The 14,273-nt window shown below is 41.5% G+C and overlaps 1 protein-coding gene across 3 annotated transcripts in view; it reads left to right on the top strand.

The window, feature by feature from the left end:
• Positions 1-14,273, top strand: part of TAOK3 (TAO kinase 3) — a 2,060,965-nt gene that overhangs the window by 1,368,566 nt on the left and 678,126 nt on the right. The window contains exon 15 of one of the 3 annotated variants that reach the window (XM_044068325.1): positions 10,514-10,720. The exons of the other annotated variants lie outside the window; for them this stretch is intronic. Coding sequence (XP_043924260.1) covers positions 10,514-10,720 — 207 coding nt within the window. The remainder of the gene's footprint in view (positions 1-10,513; positions 10,721-14,273) is intronic. 3 annotated transcript variants of the gene reach the window in all.

Raw genomic sequence — 14,273 nt, 5'->3', positions numbered from 1 at the left:
TCCTCAAAGAGTTAGGAGATACTCTTGCGGGTAACGTTCCTGAGGCGGTGGCTCAGACGGTTAACGCCCAGGTCTCTACCCTCAACTCCATTGTCAACTCATCCATGAGGCTCATTTCGTATGCAGCCAAGGGAGCGAGTAGGGCAGCAAGCTCATGGGTCGCCCTTAGGAGGCAAGCCTGGCTGCGCCTGTGTCACTTTGTGGAGGCCTTCAAGTCTTCCTTCACTGACACCCCCTTTGATGGTTCCTCCTTGTTTGGGACCAAAGTGAAAGACACCCTCACCAGGTGCGAGCAAGAGGGAAAGACCCTGTCTGCCGTAGGGGTCCGTTTTTCCCTTCCTTCTAGGCCTTATCCCAAGGCCCAGCAGGGGGGCGGGGAGATGTGGTTCAAGAAATCACAGAGATTTTTTCCTGCCGCACAAGGTGAACCCCCCTCCAGAGGCAGGGGAGAGGGGGTTATTCAGGGAGCCGTCGTCCCAGAGGCAGTGGAGACCCCCGCAATTCGGGAGACCACGACTCCTTCCGTGGTTCTCCATACTCTCATTCCTGAGGGTGTGCCCGACTGCGGTTATCCGGAGCCAGTTAGGGGTCGAATTTCCTTATATCCGGAAGCCTTGGAAAGCATTACCCAGGACCGATGGGTATTAAGGATAATTTCCGGAGGTTACCTCATTCCATTTTCGTCAGTACCCCCGCCAATCAGAAAAATCCCGGAAGTTCCACCCAGTCAAAGGGATCAAGCAGCCTCAGAGGTGTTGCAGCTGCTAGAAAAAGGAGCTATCCAGCGTGTCCCCTCAGACCAAATCGGATTAGGGACTTACTCAAGATTCTTTTTGGTGCCGAAAAGATCAGGGACCTGAGACCCAAACTAGATCTCAGCCAACTCAACAATCACGTGCACAAGTCCAAGTTCCGTATGGTCACATTACAATCGATTCTCCCATTGTTGGGAGAGGAGGTATGGATGTGCTCCATCAACCTCAAGGATGCTTACTACCATGTGAAAATGGACAGAGCATTCAGGAGTCACCTACGCATCCGGCTGGGAGCTAGTCACTTCCAGTTTCGAGCCCTGCCCTTTGGTCTCACCACAGCCCCCAGGGTGTTCACCAAGTGTATGGCAGTGGTGACGGCTCACTTGAGACGTCAGGGATTCCAGGTGTTTCCGTATCTGGATGACTGGCTCCTTACCGCTCCCACCAGGCATCAACTAATTCAAACCAGAGACGCTACCATTAATCTATGTCACCAGTTGGGCATAACAATAAATTGGGAAAAATCTGCCTTATTGCCCTCACAGTGTGTCACATTTATAGGAGCAGAATTAGACACCATTCGGATGAGAGCATTTTTACCACAAGAAAGGATCACAGTATTACAACAACAGATACACATGCTGATGCCCCTGAGACAAGCGAAGGCAAGATGGGTTCTCCAACTCCTAGGGACCATGGCAGCAACAATCATGTTGGTCCCTCTAGCGAGATTACACATGAGAATTCTCCAATGGCTCCTCTTTGTTCAATGGTCTCTCCAAAGACTCCCACTGTCTCATCCCATCTTACTCACAGACAGAAGCAAAGCAGGACCTTGGTTGGTGGCTGTGCACCAACAGTTTAAACGGGGGGAAAGCCCTTCGTTCCACCCATCCCGGTTGCCACGGTGACCAAGGACGCCTCCCAGATGGGGTGGGGTGGCATTATCTTGGCAGGACAGTCCAAGGCACATGACAAGAACACGAGATGCATTTGCATATAAACATCCTAGAGATGAGAGCAGTGCTTCTTGCATTGCAGGCACTTCAGAGGGTTCTTCCTCTAGGGATGATTGCTATACACTCAGACATGTCATTAGTGTGGTATCTCAACAAGCAAGGGGGAACCCGGTCTTACCCTCTGTGCAGAGAGGCCATGCGAGTGTGTCATTGGGCAGTAGCTTCCCAATGGTTTCTGGTGGCAACGCTCATTCTGGGGAAGTCCAACGTGGTTGCAGACAGGCTAAGCAGAGGTATCCTGATGCCTTACGAGTGGTCCCTGAATCGCCTGGTTGCAGAGCGAATGTTTAGCAGATGGGGTCAGCCTTGCGGTGACCTTTTTGCCAGCCCTCTCAATGTGAAATGTAGCAACCTTCACGCTGATCCCCCCACAGGGGGAGTCACCCAGGGATGCTCTGTCTCACGATTGGCCCTCCGGTCTGCTTTATGCTTTCCCTCCGTTTCCCCTGCTGTTAAAGGTGATTCAGAAAGCGCAATTCTTGGGAAGCAGAATGATTCTGATTGCTCCACACTGGCCTCGTCAAGTCTGGTTCCCTTTTCTTCAGTCATACATTGTGGACACTCCTTGGATTCTGGACCATCGACCAGATTTACTGACACACATGTCCACCCCTCCCTGATGAGCCTCCGGTTGACAGCCTGGCTGCTCCACTTCCATCATTAGTCAGACTTCATAATTTCTCACCGGAAGTGGTCCATATATTATCGTCCTCTCATAAACCATCCACTAGAAAGATTTTTTCTAGTAAATGGAAAAGGTTCTCTATCTGGGCACATACCAGAGGCATTGATCCTTACACAGCTCCAATAGATTCAGTTCTGGAGTTCTTGTCTATGCTTTTCTATCAGGGGTCCGCATCAGCCACCATCAAAGTTCTACTGGTGGCGATATCTAATTTCCACGTAGCGAATAAACCTATTTTCATGGCCCATAGACTATGCAAAGCATTCCTCAAAGGTACTCTGTTGCTTCGTCCCCCGGTGTCCGAACCTATTATGCCCTGGGATCTCAATTTTGTTCTACAAGCCCTTACTTTACCACCCTTTGAGCCTGCAGCTACCTGCGAATTAAAATTCTTGACATGGAAAACAGCCTTCTTAACAGCAGTCACTTCAGCAAGGCGGGTTTCGGAAATTCAAGCCCTCTCTATCAAACCTCCATATTTAATCTTCCATAAAGATAGGGTCTCCCTTAGACCAAACCCCTCATTCCTTCCTAAAGTGGCTTCCATGTCTAACATAAATCAAGTCCATTGAGCTGCCTGTTTTCTTCCCCCACTTTTCCAACAAGGCAGAATTTAGATTTCACCAATTGGCTGTACATAGACAGTTTTGCTTCTATCTACACCGGACAAAAGATATCCGGAAGTCTGACCAACTTTTTGTCTCCTTTTCGGAAAACCAAATGGGTTCCCCGGTATCCACGGTCACATTGTCTAGATGGATAGCCAGTTGTATCTCTTTCATCTATTAAGCAGGAGGTAAAACTCTGTCATTTCCGGTCAAGGCACATTCTACTCGGGCTGTTTCTACATCCACAGCCTACCAAGCCAGATTGTCAGTGGATGATATATGTGCTGCAGCTACTTGGGCTTCTCCTCACACCTTTGTTTCTCATTACAAATTGGGCGTGGTCTCCAGGGGCAGGTCTTCCTTTGGCTCCACAGTTCTCAGGAGCATTTTCCTATGAGCCACCCAGGATGTAGGTGCTAGGGACGCTGTCCCACGGGTAAGAATGTAGGCGAGATAGGACTACATAACATCAAGAAGTTATGTACTCACCATAACGTTCGATGTATGTAGTCCATCTCGCCTCACATTCTTACTTACCCTCCCACCTTCCCCCTTCCTGGAGGATTTGGAGGTTAGGTTGTCATCTACAGAGTTCCCTTGCTTAGCTTATTCTTTATATGAATGTGATGTGTGCATGGAGTACAAATGAGTTTCGCAGCAAACTAGATCTGGGGATATGGAGCAGTGCACCATGGGATACCTGCTTAGCCCAGCCAATGAGAGACTTCAAGATAGTAAAATTGGCCGAGTTGGAGCAGATATTCGGCTCCGAACCCACGGGTAAGAATGTGAGGCGAGATGGACTACATACATCGAATGTTATGGTGAGTACATAACTTTTTGTTATGGTATATTATTAGGCTAGAAGTGTGTTACTTTCTGTGCCTGAAAAATTTCTATGTATTAAATGTAGCACTGTAACTAAATGTATTTTTTTAATTAGAAATGTTTGAAGAAGACTACTGTAATATACAGCGGTAATTGCATCAGTGAGCACTAATTTGTTTTAGCATTCGTAATACTTAAGAAAATCAGCCATAAAAGTATAAACCAAGTTGAAATTTTAAGTGTTATAAGTAATACAGCACTACGTTCCAGTACATTGTGCAACCTTCTAACTAAAGGAAAGCAGGCTTGTAACTAGAAATAAATTGAAACTACCATATCATAACTAGTTCATCATTTTAATTTCATTTGCATAACTGAATGCCTAAGAAAACAGACAGAGGACAAGGAAAAGCCTCTGTACTATAAGGAAAGACCTTTTTTTTTTTTTTTTTCATTAAACTGTAAAATATAAAATGAACTACCTTTAACATTGTATGCAGTATTGATGGCTTGCAGTTGGCACAGAAGATAGCAGTCCACTGTTTCCTGTGGTCCAGGGTTTAATTTGCTCACTTAACTGGACAGAGCTCTGGGGCTGACTGTGAAATAGTTCCATAGAGGACAGCGCCATACCTTGGTTAACAAATGCAAATAAAATGTACCCAAATTGATTCTTATTTATGAAACACTAATGCACTCAAGCTGCAAAAACATTTCTACAACTGTTAAATGTAAGAATAACTTCCATTTCCACTGTATATAACAGTGATTTGGTACAGTTTATTAAAGTTTGCTGTATACAACACAGACAAGGAAGCATCACTAACACAAGAAAAAATAAACATGAAAGAAAATGGAGTATATTACCATGCCACATCAACGTAACAGCAACAAGAAATACAGCAAATTAAAGTGCGTATGAATAGCACAGGGAAAATGCAATGTATCATGAGGCTTTTTGATAAATATAAACTTCTTGCTTATCTGCTTTCTACCTAGACCCCTCTTAGTTTTCATTATGCAGTTTTGATAGTGACTGTCATTTGCAGTTCCATGTTTTCAGACTTGAGGAATGCTACAGAAGTGTCTTTATATTTGTCAGAGATAACACCTGTAGGCAAATCAGCCACAACCCTAATAATAAACCTATTGAACTCCAGCTTACCCTTAATTAGAATAACTATCAATCTATAGCCTTTATGCCCCCCTGTAGATCATGATATATTCCTGAATGTACTTAGTGAACTACCCTTATCAAAAAATACCTGTGTATTGGATTATTTCATTCATCTTTTAGTTAACTGGTGTGCGAGCACTTCTACAGTTGGGCAAATGCAAAGATTCCTAGAAGTGGTAACTCTTTGAACAAATAGTTAACCTGCCCACTGGGGGCCAGAGCATTCTGGATCAGATCATCATCACATTGTCCCAAGTGTAACAAGGCTTTAGGGTCTCCATATGTGGTAAGTCAGATTACAAATTAGTAACCTCAACAATATCTGTTACAGACCTCTGCATGTAAATCTTTGGCTGGTATTCCATGCCCCACCCTAATGGATCTCTTGTACACCTTCATAAAATGAGCATCTACACAAAAAATCTGAACATCCACAAACTAGTAAGACATGATGGTAGGATGGACTAATTCCCCAGTGGTTGCTCCATCTCTGGAAAAAACTGCCTGGCATATGTTAAGCAGAGTGGCACCCTTACCTCTTCAAGACTAACCCTGACAGTGGATGGGTACCTGCAGGTTCACACCAACCATGGCATGTTTTTCCCTTCTTGAAGTTTGTTTGCAGGAGCAGGGGGAGTGAATATATCTTGAGGGTGGAATATGGAAAGTTGCACATGGTCTTCAGCTTTACTAGCCTTGTAGTTCCTATGATCCTATTCAACCACCAAACACAAAACAGTTTCTTTTTATTTCTGACCACCCAAGCTCTACAACAACAAGCTTAAGTTAAATGTCAAGTGTAACATAGTCACAATTGGGTAATTATACCAAGATGCCTTCTAAATAGCATGAAACATGACCTATCAGGCCCTCTGGAATTGCTGTTTAACTGTAGCCTCCAAACAGGTTTCGTGCCTCACAAATGGAGAACAACAGCAACAGTCATCCCTCTGCACAAAGGTGGGCCACGTAAAGACCCTGGAAACTACAGACCCGTAAGTCTCACTAGACTCATATGCAAAGCCATGTAAAGAATTGTCATGGAAATTATCATTAATGACATATGAAGCCTCCAGACACTGGACCCAACCCAGTTTGATTTCATCAAGGGCAGGTCATGCCTGCTTAACCTGGTAGACTTCTTTGAGAAGGCCAACAAAGCAGTGGATGAGGGCAAAATGTTTCACACTTCCTACCTTGACCTAGCCAAGGCATTTGACACAGTACACCACTTGAACATAGTTGGTAAACTCGAGAGGTTAGGTACAAAGTCCACCCAATGGATAGCCAGCTGGCTCACAGGCAGGACTCAGGAAGTTAGAATTGGGGGAGTTCTCCAGGAAGGGCTGTCACAGACAAATAACTTGTGTCGGAGCCATGGCCTGAACCTGAATGCCAAGAAATGCATAATAGTATCCTTCTGGAAGTCATCCACTTCAGATAACTATCATACTAACAAAACACCCCTAAGAGTTGACCCAGTAATCAGGGGCTTGGGGACACACACAGACAGTAATCTAGCCTTTGACCATCACTTGTCTAAGTAGTGAGGAAACCATTTTGTATTATGCAAATTATAAACAAAGGTATGGCATCTAGGTTCAAGGAGGTCATTGTTCCACTGCATTCAGCATTCGTCAGATCTGTCATTGAGTATAGTGCCTCCTTTGGTATGTATCTAACCAGGCACATCTAGTAATCAGAATGTCCACAGAGGTTCCTCACTAAAAGAATACAGGATGTAGGTAACATGTCCTATGCAGACATCCTCAGCTCCCTGTCCTTGTATTCTGTCTCCTACAGGCTGTTGAGGGGAAGTCTATGCCTGGCATACAAAGCATTTTCAGACCCCCACCTGGTGGACCTCCTGCATATCCGCAAAACAAACCTCAACTTTGCCAGTGATGTAAATAGGACCTGGTGGAGAGACAAGTATGTATCCCAGAGACTACTGATTCTCTGGAACAGGGTCCCCATCCATGTGAAGCAGAGTTCCTCCCTAACCCAAGTCAAGTGTAATGTAGTTGGATGGGGAACAGGAAATTCATCTCTAATGGACACAGGCAGCTGGTAAATGGTTCATCTCCCAGGCCCTTGTGTGTAAACGTTTCATCTATCGCCCAAGCTCCTGCTTACACCTACCAAGGGTACCAGAACTTGTAAGAGATTTGGGATGCATGGCTAGGCTTAAAAAGGCCCTTGTAGTCATTAGCCTAATGCACATCTATGAACCTACAAATAATACCTCACTCCCAAATGAGAATGTTGTACTCGGGTTGATAATTCCTTCTTCTTTGATCGTCGCATAAGAGCAGTAGTCAGGATATCCTTGTACTTAGTGCAGCTGATATTGTGCCATTATATTCAGCATTGATTAGACCAGTTGTTACCTCACTCGACATATCAAACAACTGGAAAGATGCCAGAATTTCCTAGCTAACAAGATCACTGACTTAAAAAGCCCTAAGCTTCCAGTGAAGATTAAAGGCAGTGCCCCTCTGTTCAGTGCCTTAATAGACTCCTGAGAGGTGATCTTTGCCTTACCTTGCCTTCTGAGCTGTTGGGGACCAGTTAGTCCAGAATCTTTTGTATCTCCACAAATCAAATAATCCCACAAATGCCAGAATAAGAAATCTAAACATTCACCTGCAGATAAATAAAACAAGATGGAAAGAGAGGTTCATTAGCCAGCACCTTCCTCACCTCTGGAATAGACTTCCATAGTAAATTAACCAGTGATATACGTTGTCTTCATTCAAACAGGAACTTGACAGTTGGATGGGTATTCAGAAATTCACACCTGTCTTTACTGTCCTGAGACTCCTCGAGATAGAGAAGGTTCATTCTATGTGTAGGCACTGGCAAGGTGTAGATGGTCGCAAGACTCAACTGCCTTGCATTTCCTGTGATCCTGTAAACAAGGTGTTAACAAACAGTGCATTGTAACATACTTAGCACAATAAAGTAGCTCAGTCTAAAAGTACTTACAAGGAATGCATAGCGCTAATCAAAGGAATACTGACTTAGTACATTGCAGCTCAGGGTGCATTTTATCTTGATTGATATTATACAAAGTAAAACATTTTAGAATACTTCAGTAATAAAGTTACTATTACTGAAGCTTGCTGGGTAAAACATTAACAACACAGTCATGCAAAGTGCAACTGACAACAGTAGCAGCACTGCTTTTTAAACTTAAATGTGTTGTATTGTAATTTCTTAATGCAGTTTTTGTTGTGAATGTGTAAAATATACAGTACTGTAATGTAACACTAATTCTATCACTGAGCAGAAATGTACTTTTGTGACTGGTGCTTTTAATAACACATAAACCAAGTTGGAAAGTAAATGTTGCAAGCAGTGTAACAGTGTCTTCCACTAAACTGCATGTCATCTAAAGACATTCAAGGCAGTAACTTGAAATAATCAGGCAAAGACAAACACAGTTAATGCACTGCTGTATTTCTTTTGTACTAAAGTGCTTTGACAAACAAACCCTTCTGAGGTCTAAAGGAAAATTCTTTTTTATTAAGCCTTGAAACAGAAAACAAACTACCTTTCACATTGTATGCAACATTGATCTGATATAATTTTCCAAACTAGTTTGTAATTATTTTTAAACACTAGTACACTCAGTATACTGAAGTGGAAAAAAATGTTCTTAATTAAACGTATAACTTCTGTTCCTTCAATATGCAGAAATCTAATATAATTTATTGAAATGTGTCATAAATACACTAGAAGAGAACAAAATTAAAAGAAAATGGGAGTATTTTTTATTTGTTACACCATGATATGTGCTGCTACTCCTGCACTTATACCACAGGCTAAACATTCCAAAGCTGACTAGTGATGCCACAACACACAAGCATAAGAATTAATGTATCATCAATTTAAAATAATGATGTGCTGACTGCCACAACTGAGAGCAACTGATTACCACAAGTATTGAATGAAAATTAATACTTATTAAGCTTTGCATAATGAGAGGTGATGCATAGTAATGATGCATGAAAGTAAGTTCTCATTAATATGGATGACATTATACTTTGAAGTTGCACTTATCTGTCTCAAAATATGCATTTTTAAGATGTAATCATTTGTATACTCCTTGGTAGAGTTGCACTGAGCAAGACATCATGTTGTGATTTTGTGCCTGCATATAAGCTAATGCAAAAGATGTCACCACTCATGTTGCCCCTACTGCAGTGGGTAGCCTAATCTCATATAATTTGTGACCTAGCCACTTTCAGAATTTGTACTGCCATCATTTGGAGCATAGTATGTACTTCATTTAGATTTGGTTTGAATGTCAGTGTACTTTTTCCTTTGTTAGCACTGAATTGAAGAATTTAAAAATTGCACCTTTCCCATAGTTTCTGATCCACATAGATAATTTTCGACATTCATGTAGTTGTCATGTACTTTTTGCTAGATTTTTCTACATTTTTATCTCCCTCCCCCTGTTTAGGGTGAGGTAGCCATGTTTCATGTGTGATCATCCTATTTTATAGGAACAAAGAACACTATTTGCTTACTACCACATTTCCTGTAAAATAGCTTTCATTATTAATGTATCTTAAAGCATTTATAGATTCCTGCCACAAGTTTCTGTTTTTTTTTCTTTATTATCTTTAAAGTTAAACTTTTGAAAGATCCTAGCACCATTGGACATTGGTTACAAAGTGCCACAATTGGTTAGTGAAGATGTCAGAGAAAATTATAAGTTTATGCTGAACACAAAAAGTATTTTTTTTCTGTCTTCACATGGATTTCAGGGGCTGACATATGACTTTATAAAGTTAAGTGTTTAGTTATGTGCATTTAGAAAAATGCAGGTAGTTTTTGAGTCTATACAAGGTAAGGTACTCTTTGAAGGGTTGCTTGCACTATGACATGACTGTATGTATCCTAGTGTGTTGCTGAAACATCTGAACATGTTTGGTTTCTTGAGTTGTTTCATCCAAAACGTAGCAGTCACAACTGTGACTCTCTAATAGGCATTATCCAGAATCAGCAAATGCAGTAAGTACATTTCACTTACTTAAATTAGAGTATGCCAAATAATTATTTAGCCTGACATCTGACATGTATACCTCATCCTGTACACATCATCATTGTTCACATCTCATACTGTTGTATTACTGGTGTAAACAAGAAACTACTTACTAATTGTCTCGACTGACTTGGAACATCATTGCCACAAAAGCACAGTTGCTACTGTAACAACAAACTAATGAGATATCTCAAAGCCTGGCAACTGAAAAAAATCTGTTATGTAACTCTAGTGCCATATCATGCATAGAAAACTAATGATTAGAAGTGAAATAGCTAGCTCATAAATAACAAAGATAGTAACTAACTACTACATAACATCTGTATTTTTCCCCTGCTTGGCTCCTACTAACTCTTTAATATTAAGTCTTGCCTCTTATCTGTAGGACATTGAGCATGGATCAGGCTTGAGTACTAAGATGAACAGCCTTGGCAGTAACCATTCCATTCCCAGTATGTCTGTCAGCATGGGCAGTCAGAGCAGCAGTGTGAACAGCATACCGGAGGTCTTGGATGATAGCAGCTCTGATATAGCCATGATGCATGATGATGAGAGCTCAGTGAATTCCAGCTTCTCTGTAGTTAACAAAAAGGTATGCACTTAGATGTATAAGCCACACTTTGTAAGTGCTAACCCCCAGTCCTGCATGGAAAACTAAGCTTGTTTGTTAAACAGGAAAAGCCTAGTACAAAGGAAGGTCTTTCCATATGAATGTATGTGGAGAAACACCATACTGTGCATTTTGCCAGTTTGTTGTGCATGTTTCCCTACAAAATTGTGCTGATTGTTTAAAACAGTAACTGTGCATTATCATTTTATTTTTATTGCAATATCAGTCTGTAGTTTTAAGGTCCATTCAAGACTATTAAAGTTGTGCATTAAGCTGATCAGTGGTGAGTTGCACCTCGCATAGCAAAATCTATCACACATAGGCATTATACATTTTAGCTCAGATTAAGATTCTGTGTTGCAGAGGTAGGAGGATTTGAACAGTGATGTATGTTATTGCATTATTTCACAAATTGTTAATTATACCACTTTCTTCGGTGTTACCTTACATTTTTTCATTTTAATTTTGTTTTATGTGCCTATATAGATTTTAAGGCAGAAGAACTTATTCTTCAGCAGTGAATTTGTGCATTTTATTGCATAAAAGTATGCCATGGTGTCCTATTTTTGTGTATGTAGCAGACAAATGGATTTTTAAACCTAAGAGGCATTTATAATTTGTAAGCTTTATTGTAAAAAGTACTGTTTTACTTTGGTTTTCACTTAAGAATTTGTCCATTTTATCCCTCCTGTCCTTCAGCATCATAAATCCACTTGCTGATCATTTTGCTTTGTCGTACCTTTTGTGTATGAGATCCTGAGCAGTGAAGTCCTTAACTGCCATTATACTACAACTGCAAGTCTCTGACCCTTCCTTGGAGTATCCTGAGACAATTCTCAGATATGCAGTTTTGCAAGTGTGCTGACCACCACAGTATTGAAGTTTCACTTTGCAGGAGTCCATCAGGCTGTAGTACCCCTAGAACTCTGACTTAATGAACCCTGTCATGACTTAATCCTTCTGTCCACCCCTCAAAAACTGAAGATGCTGCTGGATCCCCAGGCCCACAGTTTACCTAAGCTTGTGTTCCAAGATTCCAGATTGCCAGCAGCATAGACAAATGCCCTCCCTACAGCCACTTTACTGGCCAACAGTATTCCTTTACCTCATCAGTGACTATTCTGTACAACACAGTGGGATTTAGGCAGTTGTCATTTTCCAGTTTGAGCATGCATTTACTAAAGAACTCAGCAAATCTGTCATGATACTGCAGTCTTGATCTTGCCAAGTAACATTGCTTTGTATACCGCTTAGGATGACTTAATGACCCTACTTATTCCCAGTTCATTTTGTTGAGTATGCCATAAGCTTTTCCAAGACAATTTTCTCCCCTTTCAAAACAGACCTGTTTTACCAGCTTTGTTGGTGTAGTGGGATAGAGTTCTGACTGCAATCCAAATGACGCAAGGTCAGTTAGGGGCTTGGATGCCTGTTGGAGCTGGCACGAGGAGGATGGATGTACCTATCCTCCAAAGGAAGGAGGCGTAGTAGGCCGCCCAATGCTACAGTCCCATAGAGAAGGGGTCATATTGCAAGGATGGCCCATAGGTGGGCTTTGGGCTACAAAATTTCTGTTTAGTAGCCCTCACTGAAGATGCATGGCAGTATGCATGTTTATCAGGAGGCATAGAGGCCTCTGCAAGGAGTTTGCTGACATCCCTGTACCACCACTAACACACAGGGTGGAGTTAGGACTTAAACATGCCTTCATTACTGGGATGCCAGTGACAGAACAAAATATTCATCATGGCTTCCTGAATAATGGCTGCCTTACAGATTTTCTCATCCAGGTGGTAATGAACAAATAAGCAGTGGTGATGGCTTCATGTTCAGCAGACATAAGGACCATAACATTTATACAAAAGTAAAATTCTGCCCAACTTCTGGAGATTTTTCCAAGACAGACTTAATAGGTAGCTGTTCTGGAAAGTTCTTAAGCCCTTGAAGGAGACTGTACACTGTAATGCAAGAAAACGTATCTTAACATCTTTTTTATGATGCCGCATACTGTCACTGTCAGAAGTTCTATTTAAACTCTTTAAAATGCTATTCATTATTAACATATTAAAATTGTTCTTTGTGGATCTTGGAAGTAGTGAAAAAGGAAATTAAATGCCTTTATCAGGTGAAGAAGGAAGTGTGAAAAGAACAACCAGCCATATTGAACAGAGTGTTCAGAGAAGGCATTGATGAAAAGACTGAAACTTGTATATGGATGAGAAATGAGGGACAGGATAAAAAGACTTATGAGGATAGCTCAAAACATGAAAGAATGTTCAGTTTGCAAACTGAGATAGCATTAGGGGAGATGGCCAGTGGTGTGAATGATGGGCAAAATACATTTAGGTACTATAATGGATGTTAGAAGAATATGAAGGAGATTTTCTTTGTATAAAAGATATTGAGTTTGAAAATATTACAGATTTGACAAAAATAGCTTTTCACACACACACACACACACACACACACACACACACACACACACACACGCAAGAGCAGCTGTTAGTGCACACCTCTGAGCACTGAGCAGTGACAGTTTTAGAATAGGTGAGGTTGAGGGCAGAAGCCACAACTAAGTCCTTGTATAATCCACTTACAGAGTCTGCCAGACCCCTAGAAACCATAAGGGTCTTGATGTGCACTGATCGATTTAATGCCTTACTTTTGAAAAATAATGATTTGATAACTGTTTTGCTGATACACACACGAGTGTGGCCACAGATACAAATTTGTATTTTTTTTTTTTATATATATATACACACACACACACACACACCACACACTGACAATCTGCTTGATAAGCCATGTCTATCACAAGACAGACAGACAGACACACACACGTCTGTGTTCACCTTCAGGCAAATTAGAGGAACACCAGTTAACCCATAGCATATCTTTGGGTATTTGAGGAAACTTGAGCACACAGATAAACCCTCACAGAGACAGGAAGGGCATGCAGACTTCACACAGAAAAAGCCATAGCCAGAAGTTCAACCAGAGCCTAGTGCTATGAAATGGTAATGCGACTCACTGTAACAGTGTGACCATGAACAGTTGTTTTCACAGACGCATCCTACTCCTGCCACAACACCAAACATAGCCAGCTATTATGTGCAAGGCTGCTGAATGTAATGGGAAGGGAAATAAGTCATGGCCAGCTTGTTACACTTAAATACACTGCACCCTCCACCCCTTCCCCACGCAAGCATAGTAGTAATGCTGGGGATGTGATGGAAAGAGAAAGGAATTATGGCCAACTTGGTACTATTAAATACATTACAAGCCCCCCCCACACACACACACATATAAGTATAAGTCATAGCACTACTAATTTTACACTGATTTCAGCAATTTTACAGAGACTCCACCCAGGCAAAACTGCACTTGTTCATATTTACTGACGCACAAACCCACAGAGACATAAACCCAGTAAAGGTAGGTTAGACTGATTCTTCAGTATTTATCGTAGTTATTAAAAATTGTTAACAAGAAATGTGTGACAGACCCTTTGAAAGTGGAAAATGCATACTCTCAA

This window comes from Protopterus annectens, chromosome 4.part0, assembly GCF_019279795.1.
Source record: "Protopterus annectens isolate FY-2018-M chromosome 4.part0, PAN1.0, whole genome shotgun sequence".
Taxonomy (NCBI): Eukaryota; Metazoa; Chordata; order Ceratodontiformes; family Protopteridae; genus Protopterus; species Protopterus annectens.
The sequence above is the reverse complement of the archived record's forward strand: the minus strand, read 5'-3'. Positions and strand labels throughout refer to the sequence as shown.